The sequence below is a fragment of the Hemitrygon akajei genome, chromosome 3 (assembly GCF_048418815.1).
Source record: "Hemitrygon akajei chromosome 3, sHemAka1.3, whole genome shotgun sequence".
Classification (NCBI taxonomy): Eukaryota; Metazoa; Chordata; class Chondrichthyes; order Myliobatiformes; family Dasyatidae; genus Hemitrygon; species Hemitrygon akajei.
This window is the reverse complement of record NC_133126.1, coordinates 150,083,023-150,100,037: the sequence shown is the minus strand read 5'-3', so window position 1 is coordinate 150,100,037 and position 17,015 is coordinate 150,083,023. Positions and strand designations below refer to the sequence as shown.

The 17,015-nt window shown below is 41.8% G+C and overlaps 1 protein-coding gene across 1 annotated transcript in view; it reads left to right on the top strand.

The window, feature by feature from the left end:
• The window catches only part of zbbx (zinc finger, B-box domain containing), a 140,295-nt gene that overhangs the window by 85,692 nt on the left and 37,588 nt on the right, over window positions 1-17,015 (top strand). Inside the window, exon 15 of the mRNA XM_073041022.1 lies at window positions 13,205-13,545. Within this exon, the coding sequence (XP_072897123.1) occupies window positions 13,205-13,545 (341 nt within the window). The remainder of the gene's footprint in view (window positions 1-13,204; window positions 13,546-17,015) is intronic.

Below are 17,015 nucleotides of genomic sequence, written 5' to 3'. Positions count from 1 at the left end.
GAATCTGGGACTCTGAGGGAAGGGGTTGACAGGCATGGGGTTGCTGTAATGAGATGAAGAGTTGGTTGAAAGTGACGAGCAGATGTTCAATGGTTTTCTGTTGCTTCTGGTTTATGTACTCATGTCAGCCAATGACTTTCTTTGGCTGGGTCATCGTGGGTTTACTAATCCTGTTGGGAAATGTAGAAGAGGCTTGACCCAATAGCAGAGCAGTAAAGAAAATTCAGTGATGAACGATAATCTAAACAATAGACTGTGAAAGTAACAGCCATGAGGGACCTCAAAATGAGAGGGAACAGATAATAAACACCACATGATCCAAGGTAACTGATGCCTAGGAAAAGCTGCTGGTTCAAAGGGTGAACAAGGACTATGGCTGAGAGTTAGATTTAAATAGGCTGCAGGTGATGCATTGGAAACGAGTTACATGTGACTCTTGCAGGCTGGATGGAGATTGGGAGGTGCCTGACAGTAACTAGTTGATGTTTAGGAGAGGGAACAGGAATAAGTAGTCAGTGTAGGGTGCCCCTTTGATTGGTTCCCTCAATAACAAGTACAGTGGATTCATGTTAATTGGGGTATACTGGGCCCAGTTAAGTGGCAAGCCTAATTAACTAGTTTCATGGAAATAGTTAAAAAGATATAAAAAAGACAAACTGCTGTTTAACTGAGTAACACATTATGTATTTAAATGAAATATAGAACAAATTAGAACATTACCAATTCTACTATAGTACTATAAAACTGTGTATTTGTTCCTCATAGTTACCGACAGAGGAATTCTTCCAGTGTGTGCTACCCTGTTCTTTCGATTGACTGCAGATGTAACTTTCCTCTAAGCAATGTATTTTTATATCAGCTTAATGGTCTACAGATTTTACAATTGAAGTTTTTGGCAGAACAGGCAGGTACAAGATGAAGTAGATGAAGGTTCATCACCAAGGCGGGAAGTGAGGAAGGACGGGGAGGACTCCAAGCCAGGCTGAACTGCAGAGGGATGAGGACCCCTCTACCCAACTTATTGTTAGCAAATGTGCAGTCACTGGAGAACAAAACTGAGGAGCTGAGGGCAAGATTGCTGTATTGGAAGGAAATGAGGAACTGTTGTATTCTATGTCTGGGCGAGACTTGGCTTTCACCCAGTATACCAGATATAGCGATCAGACTGGAAGGCTTCTCATCTTTCTGTATGGACCTAACTGCTGATTCAGAAAAGACAAAAGGTGGAAGTGTGTGTTTCATGGTAAACTCTTGGTGGAGCTCCCATGTGGCGGTTTTGTTGAACTCATGTTCTCCTGAACTTAAACACCTAATGATCAAATGCGATCTGTTCTATATACCTGGAGAGTTCTCCTCCATAATCCTGACTGCAGTTTACATACTATCAGTGACCAACTATAATCAAACGCTTGAGTTGCTGTATGATGCTGTCTCCAAACAAGAAATGATCCATTCCAACACATTTTAAATCATATTTGGGGACTTCACCCAAGCTTGTTTGAAGAAAACCCTAGGAAATCTGCAGATGCTGGAAATTCAAACAACACACACAAAATGCTGGTGGAACACAGCAGGTCAGGCAGCATCTATAGGGAGAAGCACTGTCGATGTTTCGGGCCGAGACCCTTCGTCAGGACTAACTGAAAGGAAAAATCTCATAGTATCTTTCCTTTCAGTTAGTCCTGACGAAGGGTCTTGGCCTGAAACGTTGACTGTGCTTCTCCTTATAGATGCTGCCTGGCCTGCTGTGTTCCACCAGCATTTTGTGTGTGTTGTTTGAAGAAAACCCTGCCCAGTTACCATCGGCATATAACCAGGGGTCCCAACACGTGACACCACTATTATACTAAGATAAGGAATGCCTACCGTTCTGTGCCCAGACCGCATTTTGGTAAATCTGATCACTTGGCTGGCCTTCTACCAGGCACAGGCTAAAGAGCAAACCTCCAGAGATTAGGACATCAAAGAAGTGATCATGGGAGGCAGAGGAGTGGCTACAGGATTGCTTCAAGTCAGTGGACTGGGCTGTGTTCAAGGACTCATCTATGGATCTGAATGAATAAATCATGGTTGTTACAGACTTTACTAAACTGTTGTAGGTTAGTGTGTCCCCACAAAATAATTCAGAGACTTTCCCATTCAGAAGCCCTCGATGATGCATGAGATCTGCAATCTGCTGGGAGCCAGATCAGAGGCATTCAAGTCTAGTGACCAAGAAAGTTACACGAGGTCCAGATACGATCTTTAGAAAGTCATCTCATGGGCAAAATGGCATTTCTGGACTAAACGTGAATCTATGAAGTATGCTCGACAGCTATGTCAAGGCTTGAATAATATCACCTCTTATAAAGTTAAATCAAGCGACATGGGTGATAGCAGGTCTTCATTTCCAGATGAGCTCAATGCCTTTTATGCTTGATTTGACTGTCAAAACATGCAGAAACCATCACAAACTCCTGCAGCCCCCAATAACCCTATGATTTCAGTCTTTGAGGCAGACTTGCAAGTAGCCTTCTGGAGGGTGAACCCCCAAAAATCGTCTGGCCTAGTTGGGGTACCTGGCCAAGTACTAAAGACCTATGCTGATCAACTGGCAGGAATGTTCGCTGAGATCTTCAACCTCTCACTCTGGCAGTCTAAGGTACCCGGCTGCTTCAGGCGGGCTTCAATTGTACCGGTGCCTAAGAAGAATGTGATGACCGGCCTCAATGTCTATCATCTAATAACGCTTACGTCCACAGTGATGAAGTGTTTTAGGAGGTTGGCAATGAAACATATCAACTCCTGCCTGAGAAGCAACTTAGATCTGCTCCAATTTGCCTACTAGGGCAACAGGTCCACAGCAGATGCTAGCTTATTGGCTCTTCACTCAACCCTGGACAGCAAAGACTACAGCTCAGCATTCATACCATCATCCCCTCAAAACTAATCAATAAGCTCCTAGACCTTGGCCGCAATACATCCTTGTGAAATTGGATCCTCAATTTCCTCACTTGCAGGCCACTCACTGTCAGTTTGGATTGGCAACAACATCTCTTACACGATCTTCATTAGCACAAGTGCACGACAAGGCTATGTGCCTAGCCCCTGCTCTACAGAGTTTACGCTTATGACTATGTAGCCAAGCACACCTCCAATGCCATATTCAAGTTTGCTGATGACACCACTGTCCTATGCCAAATCAAAGGTGGTCACGAATCAGCATGTAGAAGGGAGATTCAAAATTTGGCTGAGTGGTGCATAATAAACTTTTACTCAATGTCAGCAAGACCAAGGAGCTGATTATTAACATCAGGAGAAGGAAATCAGGTCCATGAGCCAGTCCTCATCAGAGTATCAGAGGTGGAGAGTGTCAGCAACTTTAAATTCCTTGGTGTTATTATTTCGAAGGACCTGTCCTGGGCCCAGCACGTAAGTGCAATTACGAAGAAAGCCTGGCAGCACCTCTACGTCCTTAGGAGTTTTCAAGGATTCGGCATGACATCTAAAACTTCTATAGGTGTGTAGTAGAGAGTTTATTGACCTGCTGCATCACAGCCTAGTATCACACCAATGCCCTTGAATGGAAAATCCTACAAAAAGTAGTGAATATGGCCCAGTCCATAAGGGTTAAAATCCTCTGCACCATTGAGCACATCCACATAAAATGCTGTCATAGGAAAAGCAGCATCCGTCATTAGGGATCCCTACCACCTAGGACATGCTCTCTTCTTGCTCCTCCCATCAGGAAAAAGGTACAGGAGTCTCAGGACTCACACCACCAGGTTTAGGAACAATAACTACCTCTCAATCATCTGACTCTTGAAACAAACTTCATTTGCTCCATCATTTTAAATGTTCCCACAACCAATGGACTCACTTTCAAGGACTCCTCATCTCATGTTCTTGATATGTATTGCTTCCTTCCTTGCTTATTTATTTATTTATTTATTTATTTATTAATTATTAGTTCATTCTTTTTCTATTTGCAGATTGTTGTCTTTTGCACACTTGTTGAACACCCAAGTGATGTAATCTACCATTGATTTTGTTATGGTTATTATTCTATAGATTTATTGAGTATGTCTACAAGAAAATGAATCTTGGCGACATATTTCACCCTGCCCTCAAATTTACCTGGTCCATTTCTGACACCTCCCTCCCCTTTTTTGATCTTTCTGTCTCCATCTCTGGAGACGGCTTATCTACTGATATCTACTACAAACCTACATATTCTCATAGCTACCTGGACTATTCCTCTTCCCACCCTGTGTCTTGCAAAAATGCTATCCCCTTCTCGCAATTCCTCCATCTCCGCCGCATCTGCTCTCAGGATGAGGATTTTCATTCCAGGATGAAGGAGATGTCTTCCTTTTTTAAACAAAGGGGCTTCCCTTCTTCCACCATCAGCTCTGCTCTCAAATGTATCTCTCCCATTTCCCACACATCTGCCCTCACCCCATCCACCCACCACCCCACTCGGGATAGGGTTCCCCTTGTCCTTACCTACCACCCCACCAGCCTCCAGGTCCAACGTATAATTCTCCGTAACTTCCGCCACCTCCAACGGTATCCCACTACCAAGCACATCTTTCCCTCCCCCCCCCCGCCTTCTGCTTTCTGCGGGGATCACTCCCTACGCGACTCCCTTGTCCAACTCACTTCACCTGTGAGTCGGCTTGTGTGGTATATTGCGTCCGGTGCTCCCGGTGTGGCCTTTTATATATTGGTGAGACCCAGCGCAGACTGGGAGACCATTTCGCTGAATACCTACGCTCTGTCCGCCAGAGAAAGCAGGATCTCCCTGTGGCCACACATTTTAATTCCACGTCCCATTTCCATTCTGATATGTCTATCTATGGCTTCCTCTACAGTCAAGATGAAGTCATACTCAGGTTGGAGGACAACACCTTATATACCAGCTGGATAGCCTCCAACCTAATGGCATGAACATTGACTTCTCTAACTTCCGTTAATGCCCCTCCTCCCCTTCTTACCCCATCCCTGATATATGATGTTTAACATGATATTTAACTTTTTTCCCCTCCCCTTTTTTTCTCTCTCTCTGCCCATCACTCTGCCTGTTCTCCATCTCCCTCTGGTGCTCCCCTCCCCCTTTCTTTCTCCCTAGGCCTCCTGTCCCATGATCCTTTCCCATCTCCAGTTCTGTATCCCTTTTGCCAATCACCTTTCCAGCTCTCAGCTTCACCCCACCCCCTCTGGACTTCTATCATTTTACATTTTCCCCTCCTTTCAAATCTCTTACTATCTTTCCTTTCAGTTAGTCCTGACAAAGGGTCTCGGCCCAAAACGTCGACAGTGCTTCTCCCTATAGATGCTGCCTGGCCTGCTGCGTTCCACCAGCATTTTGTATGTGTTGCTTGAATTTCCAGCATCTGCAGAATTCCTCGTCTTAGCAACATATATGTACTTTGATAATAATTTACTTTCAACTTTGAAATGAACAAAATCAGCTCAAACACCTAGTGCAGATAACAGACTATGTTCATAGAATACTTCGATGATTGCATCTTCTAAATCTTCATTTTCATTGCAACATTCAAAGTGATTGTTAATAACTTCAAATTCTTTGTAGTTCCTTACTTGTTGACTTGTTGAAGAGTGAAATTGTTTCATTTTTACTCCCAGCCATTGCTGCCATCCCCAAGCCCAAATGCTTGAAAGTGCAGTCAGCAAAACAGTTCTTAATTGTCTTACTGCTTCTTTTGTGCTAACTGTCAGTGACAAATATCACTGCTTTTTGAATACACATGCAACTGACGTTATTTAAAACTGTTCTCTCTAAGTACAGTGTAGTGTCTATTGGCCACTTGAGTGCATGCAACTGATGCGAGTTACAAACTGATCAGCAACAGTGTCCCATCCTAATTAAGTAGCTTTGTGTCCCAAATAAACAAAGGGAAACCCAGCTATTTAGTATTTTTTATTTTATTTTAAGAGTTGTCCCAAATAAACTTGTACCCCATACAAGGCTCATTGAGAAAGTAAGGAGGCACGGGATCCAAGGGGACATTGCTTTGTGGATCCAGAACTGGCTTGTCCATAGAAGGCAAAGAGTGGTTGTAGACAGGTCGGTGACCAGTGGTGTGCTTCAGGGATCTGTTCTAAGACCCTTACTCTTTGTGATTTTTATAAATGACCTGGATGAGGAAGTGGAGGAATAGGTTAGTAAGTTTGCTGATGACCCAAAGGTTGGAGGTGTTGTGGATAGTGTGGAGGGCTGTCAAAGGTTACAGTGGGACATTGATAGAATGCAAATCTGGGCTGAGAAGTGGCAGATGGAGTTCAACCCAGATAAGTGTGAAGTGGTTCATTTTGGTAAGTCAAATATGATGGCAGAATAAGAAGGCATATGGTGTATTGGCCTTCATCAATTGTGGAACTGAATTTAGGAGCCAAGAGGTAATGTTGCAGCTATATAGGACCCTGGTCAGACCCCACTTGGAGTACTGTGCTCGGTTCTGGTTGCCTCACTACAGGAAGGATGTGGAAACCATAGAAAGGGTGCAGAGGAGATTTACAAGGATGTTGCCTGGATTGGGAAGCACATCTTATGAGAATAGGTTGAGTGAACGCGGCCTTTTCTTCTTGGAGTGATGGAGGATAAGAGGTGACCTGATAGAGGTGTATAAGATGATGAGAGGCATTGATCATGTGGATAGTCAGAGGCTTTTTCACAGTGCTGAGATGGCTAGCATGAGAGAGTACAGGTTTAAGGTGCTAGGGAGTAGGTACAGAGGAGATGTCAGGGCTAAGTTTTTTACGCAGAGAGTGGTGAGTGCATGGAATGAGCTGCCGGCCACGGTGGTGGAGGCGGATACGATAGGGTCTTTTAAGAGACTTTTGGATAGGTACATGGAGCTTAGAAAAATAGAGGGCTATGGGTATGCCTAGCAATTTCTAAGGTAGAGACATGTTCGGCATAACTTTGTGGGCCGAAGGGCCTGTATTGTGCTGTAGGTTTTCTATGTTTCTATATTTTAAACAGTTGTCCAATCAACTGATGGTCCAATGAACCAGAATCCACTGTGTATCATTTTGGATACAATGGGGGGGGGGGGGGGGGATAGAGAATGACTGAGCAGAGGAAAGTCAAAGCAGCTAGGTCTCTGGCACTGACTCTATTTCTGTGACTCAGAAGGAAAGGGAGAAAAAGTGGCAAGTAGTAGTGATGGGAGATTCATTGGTTATGGAAACAAAGGAGGTTCCGTGGATTAGAGTGAAATTCCTAGTCGGTATGTTGCTTCCTGGGTGCCAAGGTCAGGGATATCTCGGATCAAGTCCAATGCATTGGTCTGTGTCGGTAACAGTGACATAGGCAGGAAGGGTGATAAGGTACTGTAATGTGAGTTCAGGGAGTTAGATGCTAAGTTAAAGGACAGGATCTCCAGGTGGTAATCTTGAGATGCTACCCATGCCACATTCTAGAAATTGGAAGATCTTGCAGTTTAATATGTGGCTAAAGAAATGATGCAGGAGAGAGAACTTCAGAGTTCTGTATCATTGGGCTTATTCCAAGGGAAGTACAAATGGGATGGGTTTGCACCTAATCTGGAGGGTGACCAATGTCCTTTTGGGGAGGTTTCCTAGTGCTACTCTGGGGTTTAAAACTAGAATTGGGGGATAAAAACCAGAAGAGGCAGGTCAGCAAGTAGAGTGGCTGTGGGGAAGTAGATGTTAAGCCTACATGCAAAAGCAGAAACAGAAAGACTAGGCATGGCGGGACTAATGTTTTGAATTGTGTATACTTTTAATAAAGGATCTTGTCCTTTCCCAACATATATGATGAATAAACTCTTCTTGGGCTTCCAGCTGGGTACAGATATTGATTATAAATAATGTTTTGATGACAAACTCTGCCATCTTCATCAGGGATGTGGCCCAAGAAGGGCTTATTCATGTATATTTTAATTGCAAGGGGTATCATAGGTAAGGCAGACGAACAGAGTATGGATAAGTATATGTAATTATGATGTTGTAGCCATTAAGGAGATTTGGTTGTGGGAGGGGCAGGACTGGCAGCTCAGTGTTCCAGGGTTCCGTTATTTCATACATGATTGAGGGAAAGGTCTTACTCAGACAGGACAGACTGGACAGCTCATCTTCTGAGGCAATGAGTGGAACTGAGGAATAAGAAAGGAATAACCACATTAATGGGATTTTATTATAGACCACCCAATACTCTGTAGGATTTAGAGAAACAGATTTGTGGAGAGATTGCAGATAGTTGCAAAGAAACATAAAGTTGTAAGAATAGGTGATTTTTAACTTTTGACTGGGATTGACCAATTGATTGGGACTCTCGTGCTGTAAAAAGGGTCTGGATGGAACATAGTTTGTCAAATATTGTTAGGAAAGTTTCCTTAATCAATGTGTAGAGGTCCATACTTGAGATGGTGTGATACTGGATATTCTTTTAGGGAAGACAGGTGACAGAAGTGTGTGTAGGGGAATACTGTGGGTCAAGTGATCATAATTGCATTAGTTTCAAGATATTTATGGGGAAGGATAGGACTAGTCTTTGGGTTGAGATTCTCAATTTCAGGAAGGCCAGTTTTGATTGCATCAGAAGAGATCTGGTGTGTGTGGATCAGATGAAGTTGTTTTCCAGTATTGATAACCTTTGTAAATGGAAGACCTTCAAAAGTGAAGTATTGAGAGTACAGAAACTGTATGTTTCTGTTAGAATAAACGGCAAGGGTAACAGGTTTAGGGATCCTTGGTTTTCGAGAGGTATTGAGGCCATGGTTAAGGAAAGGATGTAGGCAGGTGGGAACAAATGAGGTACATGAGTAAAAGAAATGCATGATAACACTTAAGAAGTAGTGTTCTGTTCTTCTGCTGAGAAAAACAGGCCCCCAGTCTTCGGGGTTGTGTTGCCGGTGGCCGTTGGCAGGGACATCTTAATGTACTCGGCAGAGGATGATGCTCGGAGAAGCTGTGCTGGAGGGGATGGTCGGAGGCTCGGAGGTTCAACAGACTCGGAGTCCGCTGCAGTCGGGGTGCTGGGGAGCTGTCTGCGAGGCTGGGTCTGACAGAGCTTTCATTGTATGCTGCGTCTGCGAGGCTGTGTCCGGCGGCGCCTTGGAAGTCCATAGTGGGGTTATTCCGTTCTGCCGCCTGCATGGGATGATGAGTCTATCGGGACCCTGAGGACTTGTGGAAACTGTGTGATGGTTTCTTTGGAACTTATAGTCTTTTAACATCTTTGGACTATTTTTACTGTGCCCATAGTCTGTTTTTTTATCAATTATGCTATTGTTTGCACTGTTGTAACTATATGTGGTAACTATGTGGGTTTGTGCAGGTCTTGTAGCTTTAGTTTTTGGTTTGTTGGGTGCTAGAGTTGGTCTCCTGACTTGGTATGTCTGGGTAGTCTTGTTTTGTCTGGTGGATTTGGAGCTCCTTTCTGGGGATGCACTAAGATGGTAGCACAATATTAATATGCAGCAGCCTCTCCGGACTGTGGATTGGGGACTGCCAAATGTTATGTGGATTTTCTGGTGTAGTCTGTTTTGTCATGTGCTTTTGTGATATCATTCTGGAGGAACGTTGTTTCATTTTTTAACTGCATTGCATTTGTGGTTTCTAAATGACAATAAACTGAAACTGAACTAATCTGAGAAGGAAATCAGGAGGCTGAAAGAAAACATGATGTTGTTCTAGCAGACAATGTGAAGGAGAATCCTAAGTGCTTCTACAGATATATTAAGAACAAAAGAATAAAAAGGGACAAAACTGGTCCTTTGGAAGATCAGAGTGGTCATCTATTCATGGAACCGAAACATCCTCTCCACATCCACTCTATCTAGCCCTTTCAATATTCAATAGATTTCATTAAGATCTCCCTCATTCTTCTAAACTCTTTTTTTAGATAGGGGCCCAAACCTGCTCACAGTAGTCCAAGTGCAATTGGATCAATACCTTATAAAGCCTCAGCATTACATCCTTGCTTTTATATTCAGGTCCCCTTGAAGGGAATGCTAATATTGCATTTGCTTTTCTTACCACTGACTTGACCTGCAAATTATCCTTTACGGAATCCAGCACTAGGATTTCCAAGTCTCTCTGCACCTGTGGATTTCTGAATTTTTTCTATGTTTAGAAAATAGTCTATGCCTTTATTCCTTCTACCAAAGTGCATGACTACACATTTCCCAACACTATATTCTATTTACAAGGATGCTGTGTGGACTTGAGGCCATGAACATATCTCGCTTTAGGTTGCATCTGGAAAATTCCAGTTGGCGGAGAATTACCCTCTATGCTGCTCTGACATATTTGGAAATCATGTACTTGGCAGGTTACAGCAGTGGTTTGCCTTTGCCTTCTGCTGGGTGAGTTTAAAGAGATCACCATCCCTTGCAGTGGATGACCAGGACGTCTAAGTGCCTTGTCGTGCTCTTAGCCTGTTGGCCTGCCTTCTTGACCATTGGACCATTAATCGGTCTCTGCTCCATCTGCCAGGGCCAGACTTCACACACTGGGATACACAAATCCCTTACCTCACCGAGGGTCAAAGACCCATTGGCTACCCTCACCTGGTTTGGCCCGTCTGCCAAGACAGTTTACCAGTGTGCTACAGCTACTTGGAGCCACATGTGAGAGCTGAGTGCCAAGTGCTGCCCTGAAAAAGGGCATGGCAGGCCCCCCACCAGAGGTGCTACCCCTCCCTAGACACCCCATACATACCATACATGAACTATAGGGAAAGCTTGAATAGATTATGACTTTACTCTCTGGAGCGTAGGAGAATATGGGGAGATCTTATAGATTTGTACAAAGTTATGAGGAGTATAGATAATGGTAAATCCATTTTATCTTGAGGTTGGGTGAGCTTGGAACTTGATGGCATCAGACAGGAACTTGCCAAAATATAAACATCAATTAACAAATTGAAATACTTTAGATACCTTGTTTCAGTAACCTTGAGGATGATCATAGTTCATCAATATTATTAGAAATATATCTGTAATTGGTTACCGGTGTCTTGTACAGGTGTCCCCCACTTTACAAAGGTAGAATGTTCCTATGAAACCTTTCTTAAACTGAAATGGCGTAAAGCAAAGAACCATTCATTTATATGGGAAAAATTTTTGTAAAAGTGAAAATCCTCTTTGTAATGTGAAAACAGGTTACTAATGTAGGTCTTTTGTAAAAGCGAAGTGACGTAAAGCGAATATTCGTAAAGTGGGGGACACCTGTATTTACATTACACATGTCTGAAGTTGATTGGAGGAAGCTATTAGCTGAAAGAATGCCAAGCAGGTGGGAGGCTTTTAAAAGTGAGATAGTAAAAGTTCAAGAGCTATACAATCCTGTTAGAGTGAAGGGCAAGGCTAGCTAATCCTGATTTGACAAGGGGTATTAATAAAGGCTTTGGCCAGGAGAATGAAGGAGGCTGATATTGGGTATAGGCAGCTGGGGTCAAGAGAGTCCTTTAAGCATTATAAGGGATGTTGGAGTACACTTAAGAAAGATAACAAAACATAAATGAGCCATGAGATATCCTTGACAAATAAGATGGAGAATCCTAAAAAGTTCTGTAGAAGTGTGTAGTGAATCACTAGATGCTAAATTGCTGAAAATATTGAAAAGCAAAGATAGTCAAAGATAGTTTTGTTTTAAGAACAAAACACTGACTAGGAAGAGAGTATGTATGCAAATCAATTATAATGCAGTATTCCAGTTGCCAGTGGTTGTGATGTGATAGTAAGTGTTGACTACAGAGGTGACTTGTACTTTATCTGGGTCAACCAGCTGGAAGCCTGAAGCTGCGTATTCCTTCCAGACTTTATTGGCACTTACAATGCATTGGTCAAGAAAATAATACTCCTTTTCACACACCTTAACAAATGTAGCAGCAACCCTAAAAAGATTAATGACATCAGCATAAAACAACCTGCTCCATTGGCATCTCATCCTTGTCTAAAACTTGCATTTGGCCTATTGTGTTTGTTACATTATTCTGAGTTCATATAGTACCTGACTTTCTTACACTAACGCCATATTCCTTGATTTTCTTAATATCTAAATATCTTTCAATCTTTGCTTTTCAATATTTTCAGCAATTTAGCATCCAGTGATTCACTACACACTAAAAGCAGTGCCTCATCTCTGATCTGAATAGCCAATCTTTTTTACAGAGTTTTATATCTGCCTTCAGTTCAGGGCAGGTGTCTATTCTGCATCCATCTTGTTAAGTTGCTTCAGAACTTTGTGCACTCCGTAGACATCAGTTCTCTTTGTTCTGAGCTCAAGAGAGTATAAACATGCTTAATCTCTCCTAATAAGACAGGAATAAATAAGGTAAACCTTCACTGTATTCACTGTGATAAATATACTTGGGAAGGAAGGCAAGACCTGTGCACAATTTAAGGAGTTGGTCAGACCACATTTGGAGTATTGTGAGCAGTTTTGGGCCCCACATCTAAGGAAAGATGTGCTGGTAGTGAAGTGGTTCCAGAGGAGGTTTACATGGATGATCCTTGGAATGAAAGGGTTAATGTATGAGGAGTGTTTGATGGCTCTGGATCTGTACTTACAGGATTTCATTGACATGTACCGAATGTTGAAAGGTCTAGGTATAGTAGTCATGAGAGGATGTTTTCTTTAGTGCAAGAGTCTAGGAACCGAGAGCGTAGCCTCAGAATAGAAGGACATCCTTTTAGAACAGACATGAGGAGAAATTTCAGCTAAGGGTGGTGACTCTGTGCAATTCATTGCCACAGATGGCTGTTAGAATCATTTGCTGTATTTAAAGCAGAGGTTGATAGGTTCTTGATTAGTAAGGGTGTCAAAGGTAAAAGGGAGAAGACAGGAGGATGGGGTTGAGAAGGAAAATAAATCAGCCAGGATCAAATGGCACAGCAGTCTCAATGGGTTGAATGGCCTAATTTTGCTCCTATAACTTATGTTATTGTTATATTGTCAATGTGGTCTCACCAAGGCTTTATATAATTGGAGAAAGATGCCTACTCTCTAGTATTTAAATTCTCATGTAGCAAAGGCTAACATGTGATTAGCCTTTCTAATTCTGTCATTGATTCTATTCTAAAGCATAGCAGCCCATGAATAATATAATTTTAAATATTTGGTGTTTTGAGTTCATATGATAGTAATTCAATGTTGTTTGCTTGGCTTCTTGACTCCTATTGCTGTTCTATATTTTTGTGATTTTAATTTTTTTCCCCTCACTCTGTAGATTTCGCAGCAGCTGACCAGAATGGTTCATTTTCACGCTACAAGCTACCTTGTCCTCAGAATGGAACAACCACTGACACCTACTGTGCTGAAAGGCCAAGTACTGTTTCTTCTGACAATGACAGAAACTCATCCAGTAGACCCAAGTTAGCAACCCAAATGCTTGAAAAAGCATACATTGTTAATTCTATATTGCCATCTCAGTGGACTTCTGACTTTTCAAATACTCCTCATGAAGATCCTCTTTCTGCATTGAAAATCTATAAAGAATTTGACCAAATGTTACAAGTGGACAATTTAGAGGACAGCATGAACAATGGTCTCACTGTCCAACCAACTAATGTAAGAGTTTGACACTTTTATTTTTGATAGTGGCCTCATTATAGCACATAATCCCTTAATGCCTAAAATAACTTCCCCATGGTTAATTCTTAGAATAGTTAAACTCATACAGTTTTGTCATCTCTAAAGAATCCGGCACACTCGGGCTTTCCCCTCATTTCTTCAACACTTATGAATTGATTAACATTTCAGCAGTAGTATTATATAGGGAATATACCTGTAGCTCCATTAGTACCAACTCAAATGATAAATCAAAGCATTTGACAAGTGCCATATAAGTTGTGTAAAGTAAGTCATACTGAGTTAAAAGAAAGACTTGCATATATAGAAGACAAAAGGAAAAAGATGGTATGAAAATACATTATTCAGATTTACAGAATATTAGTGCTGTGCCCTGGGAAACTATGTTGAAGCAATTTTTTAAAAATTCTTTTTATATCATTGAAACCCCCTTTTACAGGGTGGCTCTGGAAATGCAGCTCGTTAGCCCCTCACTAACAGCCACTTAATTCCGTGGCGAGAAACCCACCTTTCTTAGGCTTCATATGTCTAAAGTGTACATGACTTTGGTTGAGCCAAATCCATGATATTGGGATAGCTAGCCCATTCAAACCCTGGTTTCTGTGAATGCTGTGTGATTTACTGGCCTCGCCAATCGCCTGTGGGCAAGAAATAACAGATCATACACTGCATAAAATTAATATGAAATATACTTAAGAATGTTAACTTAAGCAAACAGTTAATAAAGGAAAGAAAAGAAAAATAAAGCCCATTGTACTTAAACAGTCACATGTGCAAGGTGGAACTCAAATCTTGAACTTGTCTGTAATTCATGAGCTGGACCCTTGCTCTGTGTGAAAACACACACCACCTTCTGAGCGTCGCTCAAAATCCATCTTGAACAAACAGGCTCTCCCACAGAAGTATTGGTCCTTCCTCCTCAAAGCCATTCATCTGCACAAAGCATCTTGTGCAACAGGGATGGAATCCTCCACCATCTTCCCTCCTGTCTTCTCCCAGCTCCCGCCAACAAAGACTTCTCTGCCCAGCCTTCTCTAGAAACTGTTCTACCATCTTGATGGGCTGACACTACATTCCTAAGTTGAACAATAACGCCTCCTATCTCAGCTCAAACCCAAGCAAGCTGAAAGCAGAACAGACTGCTCTTACAGAACTGCTAAAAGGAAATGCCTACAGCTTAGCAGTAAAACTCTTAACCAGGGTGTTAAAATATTTAACTGAGCAAATGCAAAATGAAATAATATCACTTTGCTCATCAAATAAAATTAGGGAACATGACCAATTTTTGTGGAGGATGTAGTTACTTTAATGCAAATAGTGTGATTCAAGGAAAATGTAGATTTAACAAGCTGTAGAACACTGAGAATGTTAAGATCCTCAACTGAAAGGAATTCTGTAACAGAAAATGAGCAGGTTTTTGAGGATTTGGATCAATGAGAGAAAAAGAGCACTTTAAAGTTGCAACAGGGCATTTTACTAAAGTGTAATAAGTGATATGAAAGTTTAAGACCATTAGAGCATAAGATAAAGGAGCAGAAATAGGCCATTTGGCCTGTCGAGTCTGCTCTGCCATTTCATCTTGGCTGATCCATTTTCCCTCTCAGCCCTAATATCCTGCTTTCTCCCCAGATCCCTTCATGCCCTGACTAATCAAGAATCAATAATGCTCTGCCTTCAATTTCTCTATTGACTTGGCTTCCACACCTGCCTGTGGCAACAAATTCCACAGATTCTTCACTCTCTGGCTAAAGAAATTCTCCTTTTCTCTGTTATAAAAGGATACCTATCTATTTTGAGGCTGTGTACTCTGGTCTTAGATTCCCCCACCATAGGAAACATCCTCTCTGCATCTATCCTATCGAGGCCTTTCAACATGCAATAGGTTTCAATGAGGTTGCCCCCATTCTTCTGAATTCCAGTGAGTGGAGACCCAGAGCCATTAAATGTGCCTCATATGACAAGCCTTTCAATCCTGGAATAATTTTTGTAAAATATTTTAGAATCCTCTCCAATGTCAGTACATCCTTTCCTAGATAAGGGGCCCAAAACTGCTCTCAATACACCAAGTGGGGCATAACCAATGCTTTATAAAGCCTCAACATTACATCCTTGCTTTTATATTCTAGTTCCCTCGAAATTAATGCTAACATTGCATTTGTCTTCCTCACCACAGACTCAGCCTGCAAATTACCCTTCAGGGATTCCTGCATTAGGACTCCCAAATCCCTTGGCACCCCAGATTTTTGAATGTTCTCTCCATTTAAAAAATAGACTACACTTTTATTTATTCTACCTAAATGCATGACTATACAGATTTGACATTGTTTTTCATCTGCCCTTATCTGTCTAAATCCTTCTGTAGCCTCTGTACTTCTTCAAGACTACCAGCCCCCTCCACCTATCTTTGTATCGTCCGCAAACTTGGCTATAAAGCCAGAAATTACATCATCCAAATCAGTGACATATAACGTTAAAAGAAGTGATCCCAATAAAGACCCCTGTGGAACACTACTAGTCACTGGCAGCCAATCAGAAAAGGATCCCTTTATTCCCACTCTTTGTATCCTGCTAATTGGCCAATGCTCTATCCATGCTAGTATCTTTCCTGTAATACCATGGGCCCTTTAACTTGTTAAGCAACCTCATGAGTGGCACCTTGTCAAAGGCCTTCTAGAAATCCAAGTATGTAACATCCACTAACTCTCGTTTGTCCTGCTGGTTATTTTTTCAAAGAATTCCAACGGATTTGCCAGCCAAGATTTTCCCTTAAGGAAACCATGCCATCTATAGCCTTTTTCATCATGTGTCTCCAAGTAACCTGACACCGTATTTTTTACAATAAACTCCAACATCTTCCCAACCACTGAGGTCAGACTAAATGGTCTATAATTTCCTTTCTTCTGCCTTTCTCCCTTCATGGAGTGACATTTGCAATTTTCCAGTCATTCAGAACCATGCCAGAATCAAGTGATTCTTGAAAGATTATTATGCCTCCACAATCTCCACAACCACCTCCTTCAGATCCCTGCAATGTATACCATCTGGTCCAGGTGACTTAACTACCTTCAGACTTTTCTGTTTCCCAAGAGCCTTTTCCATAGTAATGGTAACTTTACACTCTTCTATCCCCTGACACTCACAAGCTCTGGTATACTGCTAATGTCTTCCACAGTGAAGACTGATGCAAAATACTTTTTCATTTTATGTCCCTTTTCCTTGTCCCCCATTACTACCTCTCCAGCATCATGTTCCTGCAGTCTGATCTCCATTCTCGCCTTTCATTTACATTTTATATATCTGAAGAATCTTTTGCTATCCTCTTTAATATTATTGTCTAGCTTATCTTCGTATTCAATCTTTTCCTTCTTTATGACTTTTTTTTAGTTGCCTTGTATTGGTTTTTAACAACTTCCCAATCCTCTAACTTCCCACTAATTTTTGCTCTATTC